At 35.5% G+C, this 26547-nt stretch overlaps 1 protein-coding gene across 1 annotated transcript in view; it reads left to right on the forward strand.

Moving 5' to 3' along the window:
• Nucleotides 1-26547, forward strand: part of SPAG16 (sperm associated antigen 16) — a 743404-nt gene that overhangs the window by 318322 nt on the left and 398535 nt on the right. Inside the window, exon 11 of the mRNA XM_090288280.1 lies at nt 25769-25912. Within this exon, the coding sequence (XP_090144406.1) occupies nt 25769-25912 (144 nt within the window). The remainder of the gene's footprint in view (nt 1-25768; nt 25913-26547) is intronic.

Here is a 26547-nt window from a genome sequence, read left to right on the forward strand (position 1 = left end):
GACATAGAGCAGTAAAGAAATACAGGAATTTCTATCTGAATTCTGATATTTACCCATCCTTTTTTCCCTTAACATTTCTCTATTGTTTCTTATAAATAGAAAATACATAAATTTTGTTGTGTGTCTGCTTTCTTTAACCCAGTCTGTAAAGTATTGTTTCTGAATAAGCTATTTAAATCCCTTAAGTTCATTCTTCTGGCATATTGGTTTCAGGTTTTATACATTCATACAAAGTATTGACTTTAGTTTCTAACTTCTGCTTTTTGAAGTCTTTTCTTGCCTTTTTCCTTCTCCTGTAAATTGGGAAGCTTATAGCTTCTGTTTAATTCTAGTGGGAGTTACCCTTGCAGCTGTAAAACATTGTTTAACCTATTCTTTCACCATATAAAAATGATAACTGTTTATGCAGTTCATTTTTCATTATAGAGAGGTATTGAACTTAGATAAGTTAATAAATTGCTCTTTTATCAGTAAATTTTTATTTATTGTAAAATTGCATACTCATTTTCAAAAATTAAAATTTAATTTTTTTGTTCCACTGCAGATTCAAATTTACAGCAATTACTTGACTTTATCTTATATTTAATTTTACTCAGTATTCAACTGTAATGTTTTACTTTTCTCAAGGTTCACTGCCTTGAAATTCCCCAAACCTGAGTTCTTGATTCATATTTTGTTGAGACTGCCAAATATTTTTCAATATATCTTTTCAAGACATTTATTATGAATGCTGAGTTTTCTGAGATGTTGAATACTTAGACTGTCTTTTTTCTGACCTTTATATGTGAATGATATTTGGCAGAATAAGGGTCTAATTTATAACTCTTTCCTCTCAAAATTCTTTAGTCATTATTTCATTTTACTCAAATTTATTGTTGGAAAGGGAAGCATGATTTCTTGTCTTCGATTACTAACTGATATTTTCCCCTGCCAAAGTTTTATATTTTTAGATTTTTGGTTTAGCTTAGCTTTGCTTTGTTTAAAAATTATTTTCAGAGAATTCCTTCAATATACATTTCTATTGAATTAGAGTCATCCCATTAGCCAGCATTTGCAGGTCTTGTAATTTTTGTACCTGTCTTTGTTACAGTGGTAATTTTTGTTGTATATTATATTTGTTTATTTGCTTGTTTGTTTTCAGCTCAGGAAAAATTTTCTTAATTTGTGTCTTTGATTTTTATTTGACTTCAACTATACATTTCTTCTATGGAACTTGTAGCCTTTAAGTCTGGTAACACCCCTCCATTTTCTTGAACTTGCTCTGCATTCTAGGAATGTGGATTCATGCCACATGCCATGTCACCAGTTTGGCATCACTGATAGCTAACATTTATTGGTTCAAAACTTTATAACTATTAATTATTGAATCCTTCTAATAATTCTATACTGAAGATATTGTTATTATTTCCTTGTTGTATAGATGAGAAAACAGAGGCATAAACATATTTTATAATCTGCCCAATACCACATAACTAGTAAAAGTTGAAATAATCTTGCTCCACAGTCCATGTTCTTGGCACCTGGGCTGTAACACCTGTGAAGTGCAAGCCTGGCTCTTAACTATCGATGATACAAAGTTTAATTCTGCTCTGAAAATTGATTGTATAAGATTTATATGATCCTTTCTTTGTTAGCTCTCTCTGAATTTCAGTATTTAAATTATTTAGACTGCCTTTCTTTTTTTTCCCATCCTGATGTATTCTTTAATTCTTCTTCCTGGAAATCACCTTTTTAACCTTTTTGTATCCTAAATATCACTTTAATTCCTATAACATATCCTTCCCCTCTGTCCCCCAGAGATGTCCTTTCTCACCTCAAATGTTGTTTCCTTTTTGTTGTAGTATTTCTGAGTGATCTTAGGCTATTGTTGTTCTTATTGCAACCGGTGATTTCTCTTTATTTTCTAAAGGTGAGTGATCCACCAGATTCTTTTCGAACATTCAGAGTATGTGAATTTTATTAACTAAATTCTCTTGCTCCCTGTGCACTGGTATAACCCAATTTTCACACTTACTGTTCGAGGGCTGGTGTGTGTGTGTGTGTGTGTGTGTGTGTGTGTGTGTAAACAGCTCCTGGACCTGATTTGTTCAGATGTCATTTAATGAGCCCACTGGACCAATATGGGATCTCCTACCCACATGGCTTGTTTCTGAGAAAATTAAGCCAATAGACAAGAAAAACTATAGACTTTTTTTCTTGTCTCCCAATCTCCTTACTTCTAAATAATCTCCCGTGATAAACCCACCACAGACTTATTAGTCACAGAATTAGAACTAATGTATACTTATATAAAGAAGTAATCATATTCTGTTTACCTTCAGAAATTGTGCTTCTCAGGGAAAGAACACTGATAGATTTTACAGTTTATTTATATTCTTTTGTCTGATTTAGGGGGCAAATGGTTGGGGAGATTGCAATATTTCCCCCACTTCTTTTGGTCCTAGCTTCTCTTACTGGCTGCTGTTTTACATTGCAGAAGACATTGGAACATACCCCACCTCCAACCCAGACTTTACAGGTCTCTGGTTATAGGTTGTTTTTAGATTTATAATAGAATCTTTTGGACAGTTTCTATTTCTCTGGCTTTATAGACTCAAATTTAGTTGAAGCTTTAGAAGACTAAGCTCAAAGAAATTTTATATAGACACAAAAACAAAGCTTAGAGATATTAAATAACTCCTAGGTCCTAGTGTTGAGCCAGGGTCAGAACCTAGAAGTGTCTGAATCTAGTTTGAGGTTGTGTCCACCCTTGAGCCCATGTCATTTTTCCATTTACAGTATGAAAATCATTTTTTCACTATGAAAAAGAAAGATCCAAGTTATTCACATAAAATTCTATTTTATAATCCAATAATGTTAAATTACAGCCCCGCAATACCAACTTGTCTCATAATTGTTTTAAGTGGGATGGATCGTAGAGAACCCCATGAGCTACTTAAACCATTGTTTCTCATTCTAAAGATTTTATAAAATCTACCTCTCAAATATGTTTTCTAGAATCTGTGCTAACATATTTTGGTCTCTTCAAGTTGGGAGTCCCATGTTTTATCTAATTTTTTCAAAGATTTTATTGCACACTGCAGATTTCTTTTTCAGAATTGTATTTGCATAATGATATATAATGGGAGCGCTAACACCTAAAATTTTAACCTCTGAAGATTATGAAATGTACTAATTTGGCATGTCGACATTGTATATTCTAATTGGAAAAACACTGACTATTTTGGAGTTTATAGAATAGTAACCACAACCAGGTGAATTCACCCGTTTGCACTTTATTTTAATATCAGAAGGTTATGATTTCTCATTTGAAGCAGAAGAAAAATGGGTGGGTGGAATTGTTCATGGCATTTTGGCAGATCCCATTTATTCTGTGGTTTAAATAAAGCAAAGTTGAAACTAGTGCCGTTTTTACTACATGCTTCAAAAATAACTGTTTGTGTATTTCTCTATGGGGACCAAATTCAGTGGAAATTGAGTTACTAAAATGATAATATTATCTGAGACTAATAACATCTAAAAGTTTAAGTAGACACAGTGAATTAGTAGTACTCATTTTATCTCTAAGAGCAAATGCAAACTAAACACTTACAGTATTTTTTCTTTTTCCATGTCCAAGAGAATAAAAACTGGTTGTGAGGTGTTATAATTACTCCTTGCATTTTCTTCCTTTTAGAAGCACACCCAAGGAATATATTAGCCAAAGGGAAGACTAATTTTTCCAAAATTGTCTTAACTAAGCATGAGAAGTATGGGTTAGTGGAAATTCTTGGTCTGTCTAAATTAGAAAATTATTACTAAATTTTTAATTAATATATTTTTTATCTAACTTGATAATTATAATAGAGAATATAAAACATTGCTGTTATTATTTTGCATTTAGATTGGGTGTTGTATTGCTTCAGAATTACTTTTTATTAGTCCTTTATGCTGGCAAACAGCTATCCAACAGCTCTTTTTGAAATTTTTCTATGCCTTCTAGCAACTCTGGTTTTTACTATGAGACTTTGTCTGAATATTAATATTTTTATTTCCTCAACAGTGCTTTGTCTGTGTGAAATGGAGAGGTTGATATTAACTCCCCCTAAATATATATTTATTTTCTCTGGATCAGCCACAGAATCTCCCTCATTTTAATTCGTCTAGCTCTTGTTGCCACCTTCAATTCTGTTCTTTTATCATCTTGCAGATTCTTTGTGGCTTCCCTACTTTGTAAATATCATATTAAAGGAACGAACCATGAAATATATTTATGCGCTCATACAATGTTTTTTACTCTCTACCCAGAGGATCACCATTGTAGATAATAATGTAGTATTGTGCTACAGAACTAAACTAGAGAAAATTTAAATATATTTACCATATAGGCCTCAGATCAAGAATAAAAAGTTATTTTTTATGTTCTAATACATGTAAAAATAAATTCCATTTATATAACCAGACAACCTCTATGTTCTTGCTAAATGAAAATCACAAATGAATCCTGATTATGCCAAACTACCTGTTTTTTCAAGGGTCACTTTTAAAGATTCCAAAGTCACTTCTTCCTCTTAGGATGTTTTATAGATGTTTAAAATGTACTTTTCCTTACAATGCTCCTATAATGTTGCTATTTGCAGTTAAGAACATTGGGTTATTTTCATGGCAATGATTTAGTCGCCAGCATACTAATCTTTATTTTTGCTGCAGGTAAAAAAGAATATAGTGGTAAAAAGAATAATGTCCCCTCAAAGATGTTCATGTGCTATTCACCAGAACTTGGGATGGTTACTTTATGTGGCAAAAGGGATTTTGCAGATGTGATTAAGGATCTTAAAGTGGGGAGATTATTCTGGATTATGAGTGAGTCCAATGTAATTATAAGGGTCCATCTAAGAGAAAGAGGGAGTCAGGAGAGTCTGAAGACATGTGATGATGAAAAGCCTCAGGAGAATTTGAAGGTGCTGCATTGCTCACCTTGAAGGTGGAGCAAGGGATCATGAGCCAAGGAATACAGGTGGCCTCTAAAGCTGGAAAGGACAAGGAAATAGAATCTCCTGGGCCCTCCAGAAGGAACCAGTCCTGGCAACGTTTTAATTTTAGCCCAGTGAAACCCATTTTAAATGTCTGACCTCCAGAGCCATAAGAATATTTGGGTTAAGTCACTGAGTTTGTGGCAATTGGTTACAACAGTGACAGGAAATAACAGAGATACCTACAACCACTGAATAGTTTCTGTAGTCTGAGCCCCCACTAGTGATTGCTTGTGAGCAGTTTGTGCGTCTCTGAAAAGAGCTCTGTCCAAGGGCACTGAAGAAGCCACAGCTCTTGTTGGAAGGAAGAACACCAGCAGCTGAAAGGCTAAGTCCTTTTAACTGGCAGCTGCTAGTTTGAGAATATATGGCAGCCTGCAAGCAGCATCTTCAATTGTCCTTACCTGACAGTGTTAATTGTCTGTATAAAGGTGGTAGAAATGTCATTACTGAGTATCCAACAATTCCAGGCTTGAAAGTTAGTGATTTTTAAAAACATAACAGGGACACGAGCATGTACCCATTGATGTGTTCTGTTGATAAGTATGTGGTCTATAAGCATATTTTTGAACTTGAACAAACGTTTCACCAACGTATTACCAAAGTTTAAAATTATTGGGTCTTTAATCTATGTATTGTTCCCTAGAGCAGTTCCACATTTTGGGATTTGACACTATAGCAATGCAGTTTTTAGGTGACAAATTGAGTATCAGGATGCATTCAGCTGACAGATGGCAAAATAACTAACATTCACTTAAAAACATAGAGATTTCTTTCTCTTTTTGGTATATTTTATTGATTATGTTGTTACAATAGTTCCACTTTTTCCCCCTTTGCTCCCCTCTGCCCAGTACCCTCCTTTCCCCAGCTTTATCACATGCAGTGCAGGGCTAGCAGACTATCTTAACAAAACCATTTTGCAATCTGATTCCTTTTTCTTTTCTTTCCTGTTATCCTTAGTGTGTTGCTTTTGTCCTCGTGGTTATAAAACATGTTTTGCTGTGTTTTCTGTGGCAGGTAGGAAAGGCTAAGGGTGAAAGTCAGAGGGCAAAGAGCTTTGTCCTTGTCCCTGCCCTTAGGAAAAATTGTTCTTCCCAAGAACCTCGGCCTATTTCTTAGTGAGCATCAGAACTATGTCACATGGTTACTGTTACTACCAAGATAGTATAGGAAAGTATTTTAGCTTTCTAAGATAAATAGTGAAATAAGAAAGAGAAAAGACATTGTGAATGATTAGGGGAGCCAATCCTCAGAGACTGTGAAGTACAAATTTTAGTAAGTGATATCTATAAGATGGATTGGTTAAATCTACTCTAGGTACCACAATTCTTCAACTGCTATCCTATTTAAAATACTGAGCTTCACAGAGCTTCTGTAGGAAGACATGGAGAATGGTCACCAGACTTATGATGAGTTGAGTCTTTTGCTCTTATTCTTATTTAATTCAAAAAAGAAAATACTTGCCATGTAGAATTTTAATGGTTATTAATGTATTCTTTTCCTTTCTATATACATGATGAAACATTTTTCATGATCTTTTTCTCACTCATAAAAAAAATATTAGATTCACAAATAATTCCTGAAATGTCCAATATCTTAATAGAATTTCCTTACCAAGATCTTAGACATAAAAATGGTTTAAAATAAATGATCCTTAACACTTACTGTTGCAAAATTCTAAAACATTTCATGAGTTCCCTCACATATAGTAGCTAGCCAAAACCAACAATTCTAAAATGAGATCTTTCTTTGTTATGTATTGCAAGTTTCCTTAAGAGAGAACATATTTCACAACCTAGAATGTAACATTATTGTTGCTCAGTGGTAAAGTTGATGTGTACAGTATGTGGCACGCATCCAACCGTATCATCCATCACCAAAACTTCAGGGGTTGATTACATTACAGTACAATCCCATAGTAGAAAATTACCCACTTTCTCATGAGCTACCATTTAAAGCATCTTTTTTGAAATGAAATTTGTGACTTCTTGCTAACAGCTATAGGATGGAGAAGAGGAGGGGCGTATGGAGGAAAAGGCTCTTCCTGTAATGAAAAGGAAGAGAGAAAAAGAACACATAGGAAAAAGCATTTAAATTGGCAATATCTCTAAAGAGAAAGCCACATACTCAGTAAGCTTTCCGTATTTCGGCTTTGTAATGACTCTGGGGGTTCCTGAGAGCTTCCAAACTAGCCATTTATGATAGAATGCATATTTTTGTTGTTTTAAATCTGGATAACCTTAACACTTGGAAATTAGAAATACAGATTAACATATTGATAGGAGATTTAATAGAGAAGGAATTTATATTTTTAATCACTGAACTTTAATAGCAACCATATTTAGGCAGGTATCTATTACTCAGTGAAGAAAAGAATTGAAGCAATTACCTTGACAGTTGAGAAAAAACCATTCAGAGGCTATTACCCAGTTCAGTTACCCAAGTACTAGACAAGAGGCCTGAAATGGATGGCACTTGTTCAGGAGGCACTGGGATACTCAAATTGAAATGGAAATTTTTTCCAGTCCGTGACAAGCTCTTGCATTGTTTTGCTTTTTGGGGAAGAAGTCAGTTAAAAGGCAAATGAGAAATAAAATAGTGATTGTTTGACTTTGGAATATTAGCTAAATTTTTAGAAAGTTTGTACAGTGTTCACTATTTTGAGAATGTAAACTAATCAGTTTAAGACAGAGTAAGATAAATTCCATACATGTCTACCATAAACAACCCAGAGGTTCAAATATGGAAGAGGAGAACCAATTAGTGGAAAGCAAGAATGGCTTCTTGGAAGAGGTCATCTTTGATATAGGGTCTCTAAGACCCAAATAGAGCTATGATTGGTCAGTGGGAAGAGGAAAACCGTATTGTGTGTTTTAAGGCTCAGTGACAGTGGAAGCAAAACAATGAGATTGAAAGGTACGTTGTCTACATTACTGGGCATGTTCATAGATCAGAGAATAGTGAAGTTCAATACAATAATACTGTAAACCAAGACCAGAAACTGTAACAACAGTCATTACAAATGAATAAAGATGTGCTGAGTCCCAAGCACATAGTAGGTCCTGAAAAATTTCTCAGTCTGAAAGCATACTCTTTGCTAATGTCTCAAATAGACTTTATGGGTCTAGTGAAGTTAATTTACTGCCAACTAATTTACCTAAATATATAACATTTCTATTCATTCCTTCAGTGAAAAGAGTTTTCTCATTGTTTTATTTTTTTAAATTTTTTGATTGATTGTCCTAAAAAAGATGAGAGAAAACACACAGAGAGAGAGAGAGAGAGAGAGAGAGAGAAAGAGAGAGAGAGAGAGAGAAACACACAGACAGACCTTTTTGTCTTGTTCCACCCCACCACAAAAAATTGCTTGAGTATGACAATTGTGGATAAGAGAATGAGGGAAATGGACTGCTGAAGACAGACTTCAGTTGGCAAGATTGTTTGTTCTCTGCTCTTGGTGGGAAGTTGATGGGGCACAAGACCATTTTAGAACTTTGGTCTACTTAATTGCTTGTCTATTTGCCTTATGGATATATTAATGGAATTTTTCTTCTGAAGAAATCTCTTCTTTAATAAAATGAGTGAAATAATCTCTTCAATCAAAATAGATTTAAAACTTGAAGATTATTTAATTGTAATGGTAATTTGCATGTTTTAGCATTACAGTATTCCCTTACTTATCATGGGTATTATGTTCCAGATCACCCCCGAGATAGATGAAAATCTGCGAAGTAGGAACCTTGCATTTATTTTAGTATTTATATATATTTTAAGGCTTTATAAACCCTTCCCACACACTTATAAACAGTTCCCAGTCCCTTATTAACCTTTCTCATTCCCTTATTAACCTTTTCCACACTTTTATAAACACTACTTATGTTCTTAAACATATTCTACACTCTTAAATCTACGTAACTTTAACAACATATGTATACAGTACCGCAAAGGCCCCCAATATAGTGAAAAATCCACGATAAATAATTAAATATAATATTTTTTAAAATCCCGCAATACAGTGAGGCCACGAGAAGTGAACCGCAATAAAGAGAGGGACTACTGTACTCTTTTCGTGCTTGCAGTTTTGACTTAATTCTTGATGTTTTTAAGGTTTCATTACTTTTCAAGTTTAAAGTTACATTCTTAAGTTAATGAAATATAATACAGCTTATCTGGCAATTCAAGACCACTTTTTTATGTACAGAGAATACTCTTTCTAGGTCTATGTCATATAACCTTTTTGTTAAGGCAGCAGAATACTCCATAAAATACATGAATTAATAACTCTAGGTTTTGAATAATTTCATTCTGAAGATTATAAATATATTTCTTTTCTGAACTTACAGAGTTTTAGAATCTTATGAAATTTCATTCTTTCATATGGAGAAACACCTGCTGGATTTAGTAACACAGGCACGGGACTAAGAACTTAACATTATTATTGTGGTACATATATTGTTACATATATTTTGTAAAATTTGAAAGTAGATTTATTTTCTTAGCAATAGCCTTAGAACTTTTTGTATTTATTGGCCTTTTGTTTCCTTGGTTTGTTTTTGTTTTATTTATTTTCATTATTCATTTAATAGTAAGAAACACAATGTCTGTATTCTTTATCAAAAGAAATTATGTATACAATCTGTATATAAGCATTCAATTCCATTTGATACCTCTTGCCACTTAGATAAGTTCATTAAGAAGTAAATTGTTAAAAATAAGAGATGAATATATTAAGTGTATTCCATTTCTTGCCAAAAATTAATTTTGTTAACATGTAAAATTAGATATTATGGGACATCAGTGCATTAAAAAATAAGTTGTTAGAGTAGTATGTTAACTCCTTTTGTATATGAATTTTCTTTGAATAAGTAGACATTTCCCTGATTTTAACATGTATGTTTTCTGTGTTTCCAGAGAAAGCTGAAAGGCAAACTAATTTCCTGAAAAATAATTTTTAAACAACATTGAGATTATTAGAGATTATTAAACAGAAGAACATCACCAGTTTTGACCATTGTCCTGTTCAAAGCAGTAATTCTCATGATTAGCTATGACAAAGATAAAAGATATATTATTGCTGTAAAAAGGAGTAGAAAAACAAAAATTCTGTGTTGCATGCAGAAAGAAAAGCACTTACCACCAGTTTTGTATCTTTTATAGCCTTTGCCTATAACCTAGCTTAGAAGGAAATCCACAGAGATAGTTCTTTGGGTGGTTTAGTGTGAAGAAAGGATCCATCAATCATTTCTTTCCACTAGAGCATATTATTTCCAATGGCTTAAAAAGATTAAACACTGGGAGATAACCGAGGGTTTTTTTTTTCCCACCTTAAATGATATATATAGAATAATACTCTTCCATAATTTTGAAGGATTTGAATATTAAATAAATCAAAGAGATGCTTAAATCCAATTATGTGGTTTAAAATTAGAAAAATACTTTTTCTGTGAAGTTTAAATTTTTCAAAATGAGTTTTAAGTGTGGAAATAATGAAAAATAATAACCCACATTTAATTGAGCACCTAATATGTGACAGGTGCTCTCCTAAATGTTTGTTATGTAATTTAATTTAAATTAGATTTAATTTCCCAACATTCATTTTCTATAAATGAGGACACAATGTACAGATAGGTAACCCAGGTGATTTGTTCAAAGTAGGAGATATTATTTTAGTCTTAAGAAAACTATGAAAGAAGTATTGTTTCTTATATATCCAAAGAAAGCTTATTTTTATAAGCTATTTCTAGGAAAATATGTTTTTAGAGTTTAACGTTGTGTATTTTGAGAAATTGTTTCATGAAGCTAGTCACAACCGCACAGTCCATGGTTACTAATTCATGCACTTGGCCCACATTAGTCAGACCATCTAGAGGTCTGCAAAACCCACAGTAAACCTAAAAGTTCAAGGAATATTAGGAGCTAACCAAAACTGCTAGGATCAAATTCAGAATGTCCTGAGATTATGTAAACCATGTTATTTTAGTCTTCCAAATACTAGTGCTTGTCTCTGTCTCAAGATTTGGAATTCAGAGAGCTAATAAATAAATATTCCCTGTCCTTGGTCAAGTCAAAAATTCACTGGGGGCTAAGCATTAGATTCTGAAAGATGGAGATAAAATATTAGCTATTACCAATAAAAGCTATATTAGTGGGATATTTCAATATGTTGCCACAGAGAGCTTTCTACTGCTCCACACTTGCAAATTAGCTAACATTGTGGAGCACAGATATGCTGAATAATAGTCGGCCTGTCACACCAGAGCCTATCGCTGCAACACACAGCACAGAAGATCTAAAAATGTTTCAGATCTTTGCTGCAGACAGGCTGAACCAGAGAAGAGACAGAAGCTAGAAGTAGCTGAGCATTGTAAGTCCCTATCTTTATTCCAAAGATGAAATGCGGTCATGCAGACAAGCTTTTCCTGCATCCTCAGGAGTGCATGGTGAGGTGGAGGGAGGTCAGGCTTGTAACCTTTAAAGTCCCTCGTTTAGCCTTTTGAACCACCTGGAAACAGCCTAAGTGCCCATCTGTAGATGAATGGATCAAAAAACTGTGGTACATTTACACAATGGAATATTATGCAGCAGAGAGAAAGAAGGAATTCCTGCCATTTGCGACAACGTGGATGGAATTAGAGAGAATTATGCTTAGTGAAATAAGCCAGGCAAAGAAAGCAAAATACCATATGATATCACCTAACACAGGAAACTAAAGAACAACATAAACAAACGAACTAAATAGGATAAGGAGCAGAATAGCAGTCAATAGGGGGTAGGGGGGAGGGAGGGAAAGGGGTAAGTAAGGGAAGGGTTTAGTCAAGAAATGTGTATAAATGACTCATGGACACGGACAACGGGGAGGGATATGATTTCGGGAGAAGGGGTGGGATGGGTGGGGGGGAGCAATGGGGAAAAAATGAGACAACTGTAATTGAAAAACCAAAAAATAAAAAATAAAATAAAATAAAATAAAGTCCTTTGTTGAAAAATCACAAGGCATTGTGAGAGGCTTCCCTCTAACAATGTTTTATAATTATAATATGTGAAAATTATAATAGTTTTAATTATTTTAGAGCCATTTGTAAAAGTTGCAGATTGTTCATCGTTCAGAGCAGCAGGTTGTGTGTGGACAGTGCTATTGGACCTGAGAAAGCTACAACCTAAAGGTCAAGGGGCTAGTTGCCTTATAATTGTCATCCTCATGTCTTCAGACTGTCAGAGAATAGGGGATCCTAACAGGGTATACTCATTTTGCATAAAGATTTTTCTTCTTCTCTTCGACATTTCCAACAACTCAATAGCATGACCAAATGAACCTGAATGAATGGATGGGAAAAGTTAGGTGAGAGGAATGTCTAATGTAAGAGAACTGTCTCCACTTAATTAATTTTCAAAGAGCTGATGGATGAAAAAAATGAAGTCAAAAAGAAAAAAACAAAAGTTAGAGGTAAATTATCATAATTGATAAAGAGGAAATGTACTTGATAGAAGCAATAAAAATAGTGGTTTTAGTCATCTTTGATTTCTAACAAGTCTGCCAGGACTTACAGCAAAATGTTTTGAAATTTCTAACAGGTAGAAGTTTATTAAGTCAAAGAAAATAAAAATATATTATTTTATATAATATCCATAGTATTTATCTGTTTTCAGAAGACAAAATTAAATGCCTCTGATTACAACAAGTTCAATAACACTGAAAAGATATTTTATATTATCCTTGCTTTTGATTAGTAAAATCATAATCTCATAGTAAATAGTCAATAAATGCTAAATGATTATGGATAAATTGAGACTCTAAGAAACATAGTCTTTTAAAAGTTATTTTAAGTATTCAAAGCTACAGCAGGTTTTTCTTATCTTTACTAATGAAAGGAAGAAATGTCATAAATAGTAAATATTTTTTAAAATAGTTTTTAATTATTCATCTATATGTGATATAACTGTTTTAAATGGATTTGCTTTCCCAATTAAAGGTTATCATAGGTTAATAAAATAATTTCACATACATAGCAATGAAGCCCCCAAATACAGCAGCATTGGAAAGTGAATCTGGAAATAAATGTTTTTCACCATGCATGTATAACATGGTATATACCCAAAGAGGCAGTCCCACTGGCTTGTGTCCAATGAGTACGCCTCAAAATGCTGAGTTATGGGAGAGCTTATAAACACTTTTTCTGGTGCAACCTGTCATAAATGATAAGTGCATATGGAAATTATTTTTAATTCTTAATATTTTATTTTATTTTATTTTAGGCACCTAATTAGATTCCCAATCATAGGAGCATAAAATTTAATGGTAAATTCCAAGTAATGTATAGCAAGGGCATTTTATTTCAATAGCAGTGAATGGGGAAAATGTGAGCAGAACTTCTTCCTAATTCTGAAAAAGGAATATCTCAAAAGACATGAAGTATTATAAAATAATGTGTATGTGTCAGTTAACTTTTTACATTTTTAATTATGTATAAAAAAACATAAACCCTCACTGGTATGTAACAATAAGTATTTAATGCTCAGACACCAAAGGTGGTTATTTAGGCAGGTCTGCTGTTTGAAGCTTGGCTGGGATGGGGGTTCTTCTGGTCTTGACTAAAGTTACATTGTGAGGGGAAGCTGATTTTGGCATGTGGTGAAAATCAGGACAATGTTGGAACTGTTCCACCAGGATAGGGGAGGTACAGCCATCTCACGACAATGACAGAGGGCAAAAGAGAGGGAAAACCTAAACAAGAAAATGCTCTTCGAGCCTCTTCAGTGTGCCATGTTTACTAACATCCCATTGGCTGATGCAGTTCACATGGTAAGACTCATTTTCAGAGCTGGGAATGATACTACAAAGTTACATTGCACAGGGGCTCAATACCGAAACTGGCGGTAGAGGAAGTAGCAGTGACCTCAAAAGTGAATGTTTTTCTATATTATATAGAATTAAACTAATTTCAGAAGAGAAATAAATGTGAAATTGGTGAAAGAGGTGAAGGATTAAGAAGTACAAATTGGTAATTACAGAATACCAGTGGGGCGATTACAAAACACCAATGGGGGATGTAAGTAGAGCATAAAGGAATTTACTCAATAATACTGCAATAACTACATATTGTGCCAAGTCAGGACTAGAAATATCAGGGAGAACACTTTTTAAAGTATGTGATTGTCTAACCACTATGCTGTACTCCTGAAACCAATACATAATAATATTGGAAGTAAACTATAATTGAAAAATTAAAAAATAAAATATATTATTACTGCAGAGTTACTATATAAACATACCCATTTTTATTCTTATGTGTACTTTTACTTTTGTCAAAAGTAAATAGTTTTAATAATCATTCCTAATTATGTATGTTTTTATTGGTGCCACATATTTTTGTCATAATTGGAACAATCAAACATTGTTTAGGAGTAAGAAAGCTATACAAGACATAACATAGTGGTAAATCAGATAACTTAAGTTAGGTAAATTCATGTGTCTTAATTATTTTTCACAAGTTAAAATATAACAATTATCATAATATTAATAAAACTCTGCTGTGGATCTTATAAAGTTTGAAAGGCATTATTTAAAAAATTAGTTTCAGTCCTCAATGGTGTGACTCGGTGGGGTGTCATCCTGCAAACCGAAAGGTCACTGGTTTGATTCCCGGTCAGGACACATGCCCGGGTTGTGGGCCAGGTCCCCCGTTAGGGGTGTGTGAGAGGCAAGCAATCAATGTTTCTTTCCCTCTCTTCCTTCCTCCTTTCCCTTCTCTCTACAAATAAATAAATAAAAATCTTAAAAAATAGAAAAAAATTAGTTTCAGATCTATGTTTTAGGAAAAGAGAACTTGCCATAGATTATTTTTCTAATAATCTGTTAAAACCAGTTGATGGCTGTTTAGAAAAATGACTTAGAACATATATAATATATTATGGTATAGGATAAAATAATATGTAAATTATATAATGTAATATTATGTATATGTATATATACCTGCTAAAATTACCTGCCAAACTTTAACATTTCACTGGGGAAGAATTTCAAGTAGTTTATGTTACATACCTTTCTTTGACTATAGTTCTGCTGACTCTGTTCTTGTGTGTTTCAAGACTGATAAAAATATCATTAAGAAAATCAGCCCATGGCATAAAATATGTTTCATTTAGAACTGTTTCATTAATTTGATATAAAATAATATAATTATAAATAAGGTAATGGATTTTTATTAGAAACAACTGATCTAATACCATGGGACTCCTTTATATTAGATTTAAAATATTAAAAACTATAATCTCATATTCCATGAAAAAGACTATGTTTTTAATTAACTTTAATCTCCTTTAGTATTCACTATAGGACTATTAGCTTTCTATTGCTGCCAAAACACATTTTCATGAATTTAGTGACTTAAAGCAACATACATTTCTTATCTCACAGTTCTGTAGGTCGGAAACCTGGGCAGGCTCAGTTCAGTCCTCTCCTTAGGATCTCCCTGGGTTAAAATCAAAGCATCAGCATGCCTGGGCTCTTGTTTGGTGTCTCTGAAGCAGAAAATGCTTCTAGGCTCCTTCAGAGGGTGGACAGAAGTCAGTTCTAGTTGGTTGTAGGACTGAGGTTTCTATTTCCTTGCTAGCTATCAGGGTGGAGATACTTTTGTCTTCTAGAGGCTCTCTACATCCTAAAACTCACACCCCACCCCTCCACCTTCAAAGCCAGCAAGGCAATCAAATCTTCTCATGCTTTGAGTCTCTTTGACTTATACGTCCACCTTTTTTCCTGCTTTCCATTGCTCCTATGGTTAGTTTAGATGCTCCCTCCAGGACAGTTTTCCGACCTGAAGCATATTCTCGGATTCCAGGGATTTGGACATGGACATCTTTGGAAGATAATACTGCCTACCACTAAATAGCAACTATGTGAGAAAAGAACTGTCAAAAATTATTTAAATTATAATTGGAATAGTTCAATGTTACTGCGTATCAGATACTACACTAAGCACTGTTTAAGAATTATTTCATAAAATCTCCTATGTGAGCTAAAGTTGCTTATTATTTCTATTTTACAGAATAGAAAATAGAGGCTTAGGTATCTTTCCCAAGTGCAAGGTCCAAGACACATTAACCACAGAACCTTGGGGGTAACTGCTATATAGAGCTCCATTACCTAAACTTTGGCTGTGATTGTTTTAGCATGTGTCTATATGTGTGTCTGTGTATGTGATCATGACACCTGAAATCCTTTCTTTTTTGTCAAACTAATAACACATTTATGTTATAACAAAAATAATTTCCGTTTGGCAAAAATTTTCTAGAATAAGAATGATTTTTATTCATACATTTGCAGCATTATGTTCAGAATTGTCAGTGCTTAAGTTTACCCAAAGTGAACTAAAGAAGTATTTCCCATGATTATCTGCCTGTATCATTCTTTTCCCCCAGACAGCTGGAACATTGCTTTAATGCACTAGCAATATTGATAAAGGTGTGGGTGAGGGCCCAAGAGGAGCAGCTGATCTCTTGTATAAGAGAATGGAAAAATACCAAGTAGAGTTTAAATAAGTCTTTAATAAATGAAGTTATTAAATCAGATGAAATGTTACAGGTCATTGAACCCTTATATTGAGAAGATAAGGCAGAGAACACAAACACAGAGAACCGTAGATCCTTGTGCATTCTTATTCCTACACACGTGGAGTAAAGAGAGGACAACAAGGAGCAGGGGTGTTTGAACAAACAGGGTTAAGGGGCTGATAAACACTGCAGGAAACGCCACCTCTCCTGGTTGCCCTTCAGTGCCATTTCCTCTCCTTCTACGGACAACAGAATGTTAAAATATAAACTACACACACACACACACACACACACACACAAGCATCTAATGCGAGGAGTAACTGGAGGCAGAGCCATATGGTGTAGGGGAAGCCGTGAGTAATTTCCAGTGGGCTCTGTGCTGCAGATGTTAAATATTGCAGTACAGGAGAGTAAGTTGAGTTATTTCTAAAAGGAAGGTTGACTGAGCTCTGCACTTGAAAGAATTAGGAATGGCGCATGCCTTTTTGTTTCCTCCCACTGAATTTCTCAGGGTAGTCAGGGTAGATAATAAAGCATCAAATGAAATATATGTGCAGTTGTTCCTGTTGTGATTGTATTGTACAGATGAGGCGTGGTGATGTGAACTCGTTGTCTTTGCACATTTTAATATAGGAACTGAGACTCACTGTGATTTAGATAACATGATAATTTCAATATACATCTCTTATATTCCAAAACTTAGTTTTTAAGAAGGCAATTCTACCCTTTGCAACGTCATGGATGGACCTAGAGAGCATTATGCTAAGTGAAATAAGCCAGTCAGAGAAACACAAGTACCATGCTATTTCACTCATATGTGGACTCTAAGAACACAATGAATTAACCAGCAAAATAGCGACAGGGTCATAGATGAAGAGCAGGCTGACAGCTCTCCAGTGGTGTGTGTGTGTGTGTGTGTGTGTGTGTGTGTGTGTGTGTGTGTGTGTGTGTGTAGGGATAGAGCAGAAGAGAAAAAAGTCATTGGCATGGACAACAGTGTAGTGATTGCCAGAGGCTGTGTGTGGGGAGCGGAGGGAGGTGGAAGAGGGTACAGTAGGGGGGATAAATGGTAATGGAGGGAGACGTGACTTGGGAGGTTGAACACACAATAGAGAGCACAGATGATGTGCTGTAGAATTATGTACTTGAAACCTGTATAATTTGGTTAACCAGTGTCACACTAATAAGTTCAATAAAAAGGGAAAAAATTTACTTTTTAGAAAATGCTGAATTTATCATTAATTTTTGTTTTCTAATTGATTTATCAATTAGGTACCAAAAATAGTTATCAGAAGTTAAACATCATTGCAATCATTACGATGGCTTAGTGGTTTCTCTTAAATTGGGCCAGGGTTAGAACAGAATTCTGTTCTAAATACTTGAACATGCAAGTTGACCTCAATTTCATGTCTTAACTAATAATTACACTTCCAGTTAGTCCTAGATTATATATTGGTTATATTTCTAAATGTCCTCCTGAAAAGAGCTTTTTATGATAGAGTTCTTACCATGGGGTGATTTGACTTAAGCTTAAACAAGTGTCTACTCTGTGTCTCTAATACACTGAGGAGATGTGAGACAGAAAATTTTTATATTCATAACTACACAGAATTCTTGTAAGTTGCTGAAACATGAAATAACCAAATAAACTTTTTTTATTGAAATGGGTTTCTTAAGAACATAAATGTATTATGTAACTTTCCAAACTTGTTAAACCGGAAAGAACTACAGCAATTTCATAACATGAAGCTCAATCTGTGTAAAACTATGTAGCATAAAATATTCAGCTGCTAAGGTAGCAGGAAAGTTCCAGGAGATAGTTGCATAAATCTGAAAGTAGTTAACCTCTTTTGTTGATCTTCCTCATTCCATTTACCAAAAGAGTGGGCCTGCTTTGCCCAGTCTTTGGAGTTTATAATTTTATTTAGCTCAATCTGTGTATTTTGAATGGTCTTTCAGATATTAGAAAGTTCAACAACTTCAGGAGAGATGATATTGTTCAGACTAAGGATATCTTTGTCTAAATATTTTTAAATTTAGTAAATAAAACAAGAATGAAGCAAAGGGTACAAAATAAATGATGTCACAATTTCTTTTTTAATGTGAGGAAACAGAAACATAATAAAGTTAAATGGCTTTTGCTCAAGGTCGCTGGTCCCCCACTGTTAAGAACTGTCATTTGAAAGATAATTGGGGAGTGGCCTGGCTTGTGCACTCACAAAAGTGGAGCTTTCCCACCCCAGGAAACACAGACATCCAGCTGTGTAGCTGAGGTGATGTTGCTTTTGGAAGATTATTCGACTGCATATTTGCATATGTGTTAACTTCTCATCAATGATATTTGATATGAGTGTTGGTAGACGATCTCTACAGTTGTATGTGAAGTTGAGTTTTCTATAATAAAAATGCACATGTACACATTTCAATGGAGCATTTACACTAGTATATAAAGAGGCAACAAAAAAATGCTATTATCCTTATTTATAAATAGTTGACTTAATTAACATTAGCTAAAATTTGACTTTATCCAGTCTTAAGACTTTTCCTAGAGAACTGATTACCTTTAGAATTAAACTAAAGCTTTAGTTTAAAAGTATAAATCTGTGTTACCTAATTTGAGAATAAATCATAGATTTTTGGAAAGCTGTGTGGGACTGCTCCTTTACATGGTGCAAGAAATACCAAACAATTTATATCTTATTTAAAAGGATTTGGGTTGAGTCTATAAATTGATAATATGCATGATTGTGCTGATGTTACACAGTATGAGTTGATTCTTCTTGAAAGTAATGGTGAAAGTATTAATATACTAAGTTGACATGTCATACCTAATGAGGAACTGTATGTTAAATGAATATTAAAGCCATTTTTCTTAGCTTACTACTTACTCCTAAGTAATTTCCTCTTGCTTCTCATTTCCCACACAGCAGCTAGAGTGAGCTTTTAAATAATTATCAATTGTATAACATTCTTCTACTTAAAACCATTCACTGACCTTAGGATAAACTCTAGTCTTCTTTCCTCAGCCTGTGAGGCCCTGCATGATCTGGTCCTTGGCTTCCTTCTGCTTCTCACTTATCCTAAAACAGTCCTCTTCGCCTGCTCTCTGCCGTCACCCTGGCCTGCGTGCCGTCCCACGAAGACACCACCTCCTTTCAGCCTCAGCACTTTCCCACATGCAGTGACATGTGCTTGAGCACCTGCTCTTCAAATGTCCTAAGGATGCTTCTTTCTTCTTGCCATTCTGATCTCCACTAGAACGTCACGCCTTCAGTGCGCACTTGCCTAACATTCTTCGCAAAGCATTGTCATATTGTTACTGAGCAGGAAGGGGCTCTTTCACGTGGTGTAATACCCAACAACTGGTGTTGCGGAAAACAGGTCTTTATTTACAACATTCCAACCTGGGGAGTCTGTGATCACTCTAGCCCAGAGCCCTGTTCTCCCATGGTACCCAGCACTTCCCTTGCTCCCCATAATGCTGGAAGCCAATACCATGCCCAGAAGTTCCCCATCCCTTATCAGCCAGCTCTCTCCTTCCGGATCCAGTGTATGATGTCATCAGCTTTCATATAGTAGTCCAGGATGTCATCAGCCCCCTTATAATAGCGCAGGAAAACATGTGCCATGTTGCACTGGGTCATGGTGAAGTCCAGGTTTCACCAGAGTCCTCTCTGCCTGTCCCAAGTTTCAGAAGTCCAAAAGTCCAGGCTTTGGAGGCCACTGAAGTCAGCACGATCAAAGCAGCAGCGGGCAGCCTTCTCCCTAGCCCAGATCATGTGGCCAAATCATCCCTACAAACTGTATAGCTGCTCCTTCTTCCTCTCAGAGCACATGGCTTTTTCCTCTATCTCCTTGTAAATCGCATGGCTCTCCCTCTAATGGCTGCCACCTTATTTTTAAACCCCTGACTTTGGACTGTGACACAGTGGGCAGGGTAACCGGTTTAACTGCTTCTGACCATTAGCTGAACCTTGTGCAGGCCCCCTAAGCTCTTTTGTCACCATTCTAGGGTCAAAGCCCCTCCCATCTTCTTGGTGCCTTGGAAGGACCATGGCTATTTGCGTAACTAAGACACTAGCTATCATAGATATGCAGAGGCATCTCTTAGGATAAATGGCTGTGCTCCATTGAGTGCCATCCAGCACTGCTTTTCGTACAGCTGGGTTCTTTTGTTTAGTTTAATGTTGCCGTTTGTCTCCCCCATTTATCTATAAGCTTCCTGAGAGGGATGCCTCTGTCTGTTTCACAGACTGCATCTCAGGCTCTTGATATGTATTTGTTGAAATAAATCCTCATGTATATCCAAGCCTAAGATGAAGTTATTAGCTGAGCAATAATCAGACAAGTCTTTTATATATGAGTATATTTGTCTTGGTAAGCCCAGTAGGTGAAGTGTGAGTGTGGGCCGTTGTTATAAAAGTAGATAAAGGGTCACCAAATGTTCACAGCGCACACATTTTGATATGGATGTATTTCCAACCTACCGCATCTTCTGTGCTGGAAGTAATTAGGGCCTGTGGAGCGAAGTGAAGGAAACATTCACAACGCTGAGCAACCTAAAGTGAAGGCAGGGGTATGTTGTCTTTCTTGTGACAATCTCTTTTTTTTTAATAATTATTCTTCCCTTTGAAAAGTCTAACAGTAGTACTTACATCATTGACTTTACTGATAATTAATAGTGTTCTCCAAACACCTACACATCTTCTCTCCAAAATATCCTGTGTAATGCCACTACTGGAAAGAACAATTTCAATGACAGAAGAGTGCTTTTGAAGTATAGATCAGATGGTCTATTATAAGGAATGTGCCCTATTATAAAAGAGAGAAAAACCTCTGCTAGAACATAATATTTTATGTAACATGCCTGGTATATTGTTTAACAAGACATTTTATGGATACTTCATCAGGCTATGACTTGATTAAGAAGCAGAACAAGCATTCACCCACATTTTCTTTTTTTGAATCCTTAAGATGTTTTCTGTACTATTTTCACCCCAGTCACAAGCTTATTAGCTTGGGAATGAGGTGACAGGGCCTTTGTCTTTGAATCTTGTAATTATAATTAATAGTAAGTTAAAGGGAAGCAGAAAGCTTATATTCAAAGTTTAAACTAAAATGACTCTGTGGCACTTAGGGCAGGTGCCAGGAAGATATTAAGTAAGAGCTCATTATTCTTATTAATTAAAACTTCAGGGAGACATCTCTGAGAATGAAAGTCATTCTGTGGTAACAAGAGGGACACCTATTTGTGGACAAAGCTTGAGGAGTGGCACCTTTATTTATAAAACCAGGTGGTGGAACACAGCCTCATTCATTTCATTTATACTTTGTCTATTGCTGCTTTCATGCTACAATGGCAGATTTGAGTAGTCAACAACAAAGACTATATGGCCCATAATTTTATTATCTGGCCCTTTACAGAAAACGTTTGCCAACCTCTGCTTTAGCATATAACTACTCCTTTCTCAATCATCTTTGACCCATCCCTCCACTGCTCTGAACCCAGCCAGTGCCTACCTAATAGAAAACAACTGACAATAGTTAAAGCCTTTCCTACATCATTAGAAAATAACAGAAGGAAAAGATTAGTCTTTTTAGAATGTTCAGATGCATCTCAGTAAATCCCCCTAGCTAGAAATAAGACAACATTTAGCTTGGTTTTTGCTCCTCATGTCATCTTGAAAAGAAAAGGCTGCTGAGGTTCTGAGCTCACTCTACAGAAAGGCATGGCCTCTGACCACAATCCACTGAAATGTATGCCCTGGATCTGCCACTTGATAAATTCATGACCTTGAACTGATTACTTAACCTCTCTGTACCCCAGTTCCACCATGTGCTACTTGGGGATAATAGTAGACCTAATTCATAGGGTGTTATGGCCATTAAATGTGCTAATGTGTGCAATTTTAAGGATAAAGAACTGATTCTAATAGAGTGATAGTTATTTCTCTTCTGCAGCTTCTTCAAAAGACTGATCAGAGATAAATAGAATGATAAGACTTGACTCAGTATACTAGGAAAATTATCAGTGCTTATTAAATATTCTCCTACATTTATTATTTATAGTGTGCTCTATAAAATAGGTGAAATAAAGGCAGTGTTCTCTGACAACTTGAAGTACAAAACAAGGCACATAATTTTAGCACAAGAGAACAGATTAAGTACCTTACCAAGTACAGAATGTAGTACATCAGCACAGAAGCCTTGCATAGACAGGGATGTGGGAGGGATGCTGTCACCTGGTTTTTCCTATAGCACCAGAGAATTGTTAGCTGTAAAGGACAGGGTCCTCCAATTCCCCTAAGATTATTATGTCAGGTGGCTCAGGTCCAATATACACCCTCACGACTCCTAGATGGTTTCTTTAACTCAGGGTTTAGTAGTGACTAAATGGCTTAAGTAGTTACTGCAAATGATAATAATTATCTGCAATCTTTATAATAATAATTATTGATTTTTAAAATACACATATAAATAATAAACTGTGAAAGATTAAAACTAAGTGGAAGTAACTAAAATCATGAGCCTCAAAATCAAACTGTCCTGAATTCAAAGTCAGCCTCTTTCCATTACCAAATGTGAACTTGAGAATTTACATAAGTCAACCTCTGCTTACTTTGTCATAAAATCACAAAACTATTAGTACCAAAGTCAATCATTCAACCCGATATTTGACGAGCATTTTTTAAGTAGCTATATGCCAGCATAGATGGGGGTGAGTATACAGAAAGGATGCAGCAAACAGAGCAGCTATAACCCCTGCTCTCATGAGCTTTCATTTCCCTTATGAAAATTAAAAGCACTTTGTACAAGTTCTGGTGTACATTGAGTTTTCAAACAATATTTGATCTCATTACCATTAATTGATGGTGATGGAGGAGGAAGGCACCCGTAGTTCATTATGGAGTCGGTAATAACATTGAACTTCTGTGTCTGGGGAAGTATTTCTGGTCCATGTGTTCTCCATCTTGATCATCACCCAGTGATCTGGGTTGGTTGGGAGTTACAACTCTCGATTGAGATCTTAACCACTAGGACCTAGTCTTTGCTGATGCCCTTATATAGTGATCGAGTCAATAAGAAGTGTTTATTGGCTGATTGTTGTGAAGCATTAAGTGCCTTCTGATATACGCTGGAAATATTTCTTTTCATTGAAAGACCATTCAATGGATGAAGTAAAATACATTCTTTGAAAAATAAAATATCAGCGTTTGACTGAAATTTGTGCAGAATGATTAGAACAAAAAAAAATTTATGAGAGAAATTTATAAAATGAACCCATGTCAGAAAAGGATTGTGTGGGCAAAGACAGGAGAGAGTGTGACCAGTCACGTGGAGAGGAAGTAGGAGTTGCAGACAGGATGGAGGAGGCTCCAAAGCAGAGAGATAAGAAGAGTCTGGAAAAACACTTCCAAAACTGATTAGTCACCAATGCATCTGTGTTTGTATTTTTCCTTAACTTTTACAAATAGCTCCCCTCCCAAAAGTCATTTGGGAAACTTATCTTTCAAAGTTCGTCAAGACATCAATGATTTAGTTATCTTCACTTAAAGAGGGTAATTTGTCATCTACTCAAGTGTGCACGTGCCTGCCAGGAAAGCAGGGAGCCCATATACATCATATTCAGTTGCTTCAAGGATTTGGTCTGCCTTCTTATGTGTATTTGAATACAGAATTCATTTCAGTCTGACATTTTTTACCTCTCATCATATTTTTCTTCTAATTAAGTTCTATAAATGTATCCTCTACCCAGTTTGAGCTGTAATAAATTCCTCTCCTGAATTGGCCTTCTGAAAGTCACAAACCAACATGATGATGAATTGCAAAATGAAAAATTTCCCTTCCACTGTGTTTATTTTGAGCAGGGAAGTGCTGGAGAGAAATGAAGCATTGTCTCACTAGACAGGAGGCCCTGCTCACAGTGGCACAAGCCTGTGAGTTGAACATTTGAAACACAGGTTGACCCCAGCAGATTTCCAAAATTATATAGGTCTAATGCAAGGAAGTGAATCCTCAGTTCCAAATATTGAGGTTAAGTGGTATTAATAGGAGGGATTTATGGTGAGAAAAGTTTTAATCTCATGTAAGCCCTGGAGCTACCCCTGTAGGAATAGACTGAGACCATTATTTCTTCAGGAACTTAATTTCCTAAAGTCTATATTGAAGAAGAAAGGAACATGGTTGTTCAGAGAATGTACTTTGTGAGAAATGAATGTATAATTTTTATTTTTAAGTCATTGTTTCACTTCACTACTTGGGCAAGTAAAAGCATTATGCCTTAGCTTTGAGATGGCTATGTTGAAATCGAACAATTTGTCGCTAACATTCAGGCTGGTATTTTGACAGGTGCTTAACACTGGGCACATTTGTTCCATTACATTGTAAGGCACAGATGAAACTATATAAATAAGGTTAAAACATTGCCACAGATAAAATGTCAGGCATTAACCTTGTAGACTCTTCGTTTTGGTATGGTGTAGCTCCAATATTTAAACAGCCACAGTGATCATAGCCCAGTTCAAATAATATTGCTTAATATGTTAATCGTTATTTTACATACTTCTCTCTCATTTCCCTCTTTGCCTTCACAGAGTGGGAATTGCCTTGTGCATCCTGAATTCATTACCGTCATTTGTATACTGTGCATTGACTGAAGCCAGTTTAAGTGGCATATTAGCACAGAATTTGAGCGCCTTTGCTTTGTGTGGATAGTAGGCCATGGAGTTAACGTTTCATTTATAGTGTTTATTAAAGGACTATGATAGTGGTTATGATTCATGATCTTTTCCTTGATAATGCCTGAAAATTTTTTTTTATTTTCTTAATAAGCATAGTTACTGGTCCAACTGCACTAACACCAAATTATCACTGGCATCACTTCTTCCTCCTAAAAAAAAAACCCCCAAAAACAGAATTATTATTTTCTAATTAGAATTAGACATGAGCAGTTACCTAAACCAACCGTCTCACTTGACGCATAAGGAATCTGCAATCCAGTGAAATTAATTAGATTGACGGTGATCAAAAAGCGATTAGTATTAAAGCCATAGCCAGGATGGAAAGTCTGTCTCCCCTGGGCTGCAGGCCAGCACCCTGGGAAAGCTCCTGCTTTGCTGAGTGAGAAAGTCACTGCCATTCATGTGTTCATAGTGTGACAGCATTCGCTCTCAGCTCCCCATCACTCTCCCTTCTTTCTCCCTGCGCAGCGTTGCCGTGCACCCCGACAAAGACATCCTGGTCTCCTGTGGCGAGGACCGCCTCTGGAAGGCCGTGGGGCTCCCCAGGGGCAACGTGCTTCTCACAGGAACTGGCCACACTGACTGGCTTTCCCACTGCTGCTTCCATCCCAGGTCAGTGCTCATAAGCCCTGAACCAGCCTGATCTCTCCAAGGAATACATTTGTGCATTCTGTTTCCTCCTCCTCCTGGCTTTTTAAAATTGAAATAGAAATAACGGACAAAAGCTGTACATATTTAATATATGCAACTTGATGAGTTGGGAGATAAGTATTCATTCTGAAACCATCAACACTGTTTATTCTATAAATATTTCTATCACCTTCAAAAGTTTCCTGCCACCCACCTTATCTATTATTATTATTATCACTATCATTAAAATGCTTACCATGAGATCTATCCTCTTAGCACATTTTCAAGCACACAGTCCAATAGAGCTCTAAGACTTACCCTGTAAAAGTGAAACTTTGTACTTTGCTGGTTTTGATGACATTTTTTTTTTCTCTCTGCAACATCACACCCTCACTGAATTTAGGACAGTGTAGATAAATGCTCCTTTAGCTTTCATTATATTGGCTTTAGATTGATTGCTTTTGATATTTGGTACCTGTAAAACTTAGTCCACGTGCTGATGCATTTAACAAGAGTAAAAAGCTTCCGAGAAGAAGTGTTATTAATGCTTCTTGTATTCACAAGCTCTGACAAGACACACAGGTTTCTAGTCAATAATGTATGCTAGCGTTTACTTT

This window comes from Furipterus horrens, unplaced genomic scaffold (assembly GCF_987537825.1).
Source record: "Furipterus horrens unplaced genomic scaffold, mFurHor1.1.pri manual_scaffold_1, whole genome shotgun sequence".
In the NCBI taxonomy this organism is placed as follows: domain Eukaryota; kingdom Metazoa; phylum Chordata; class Mammalia; order Chiroptera; family Furipteridae; genus Furipterus; species Furipterus horrens.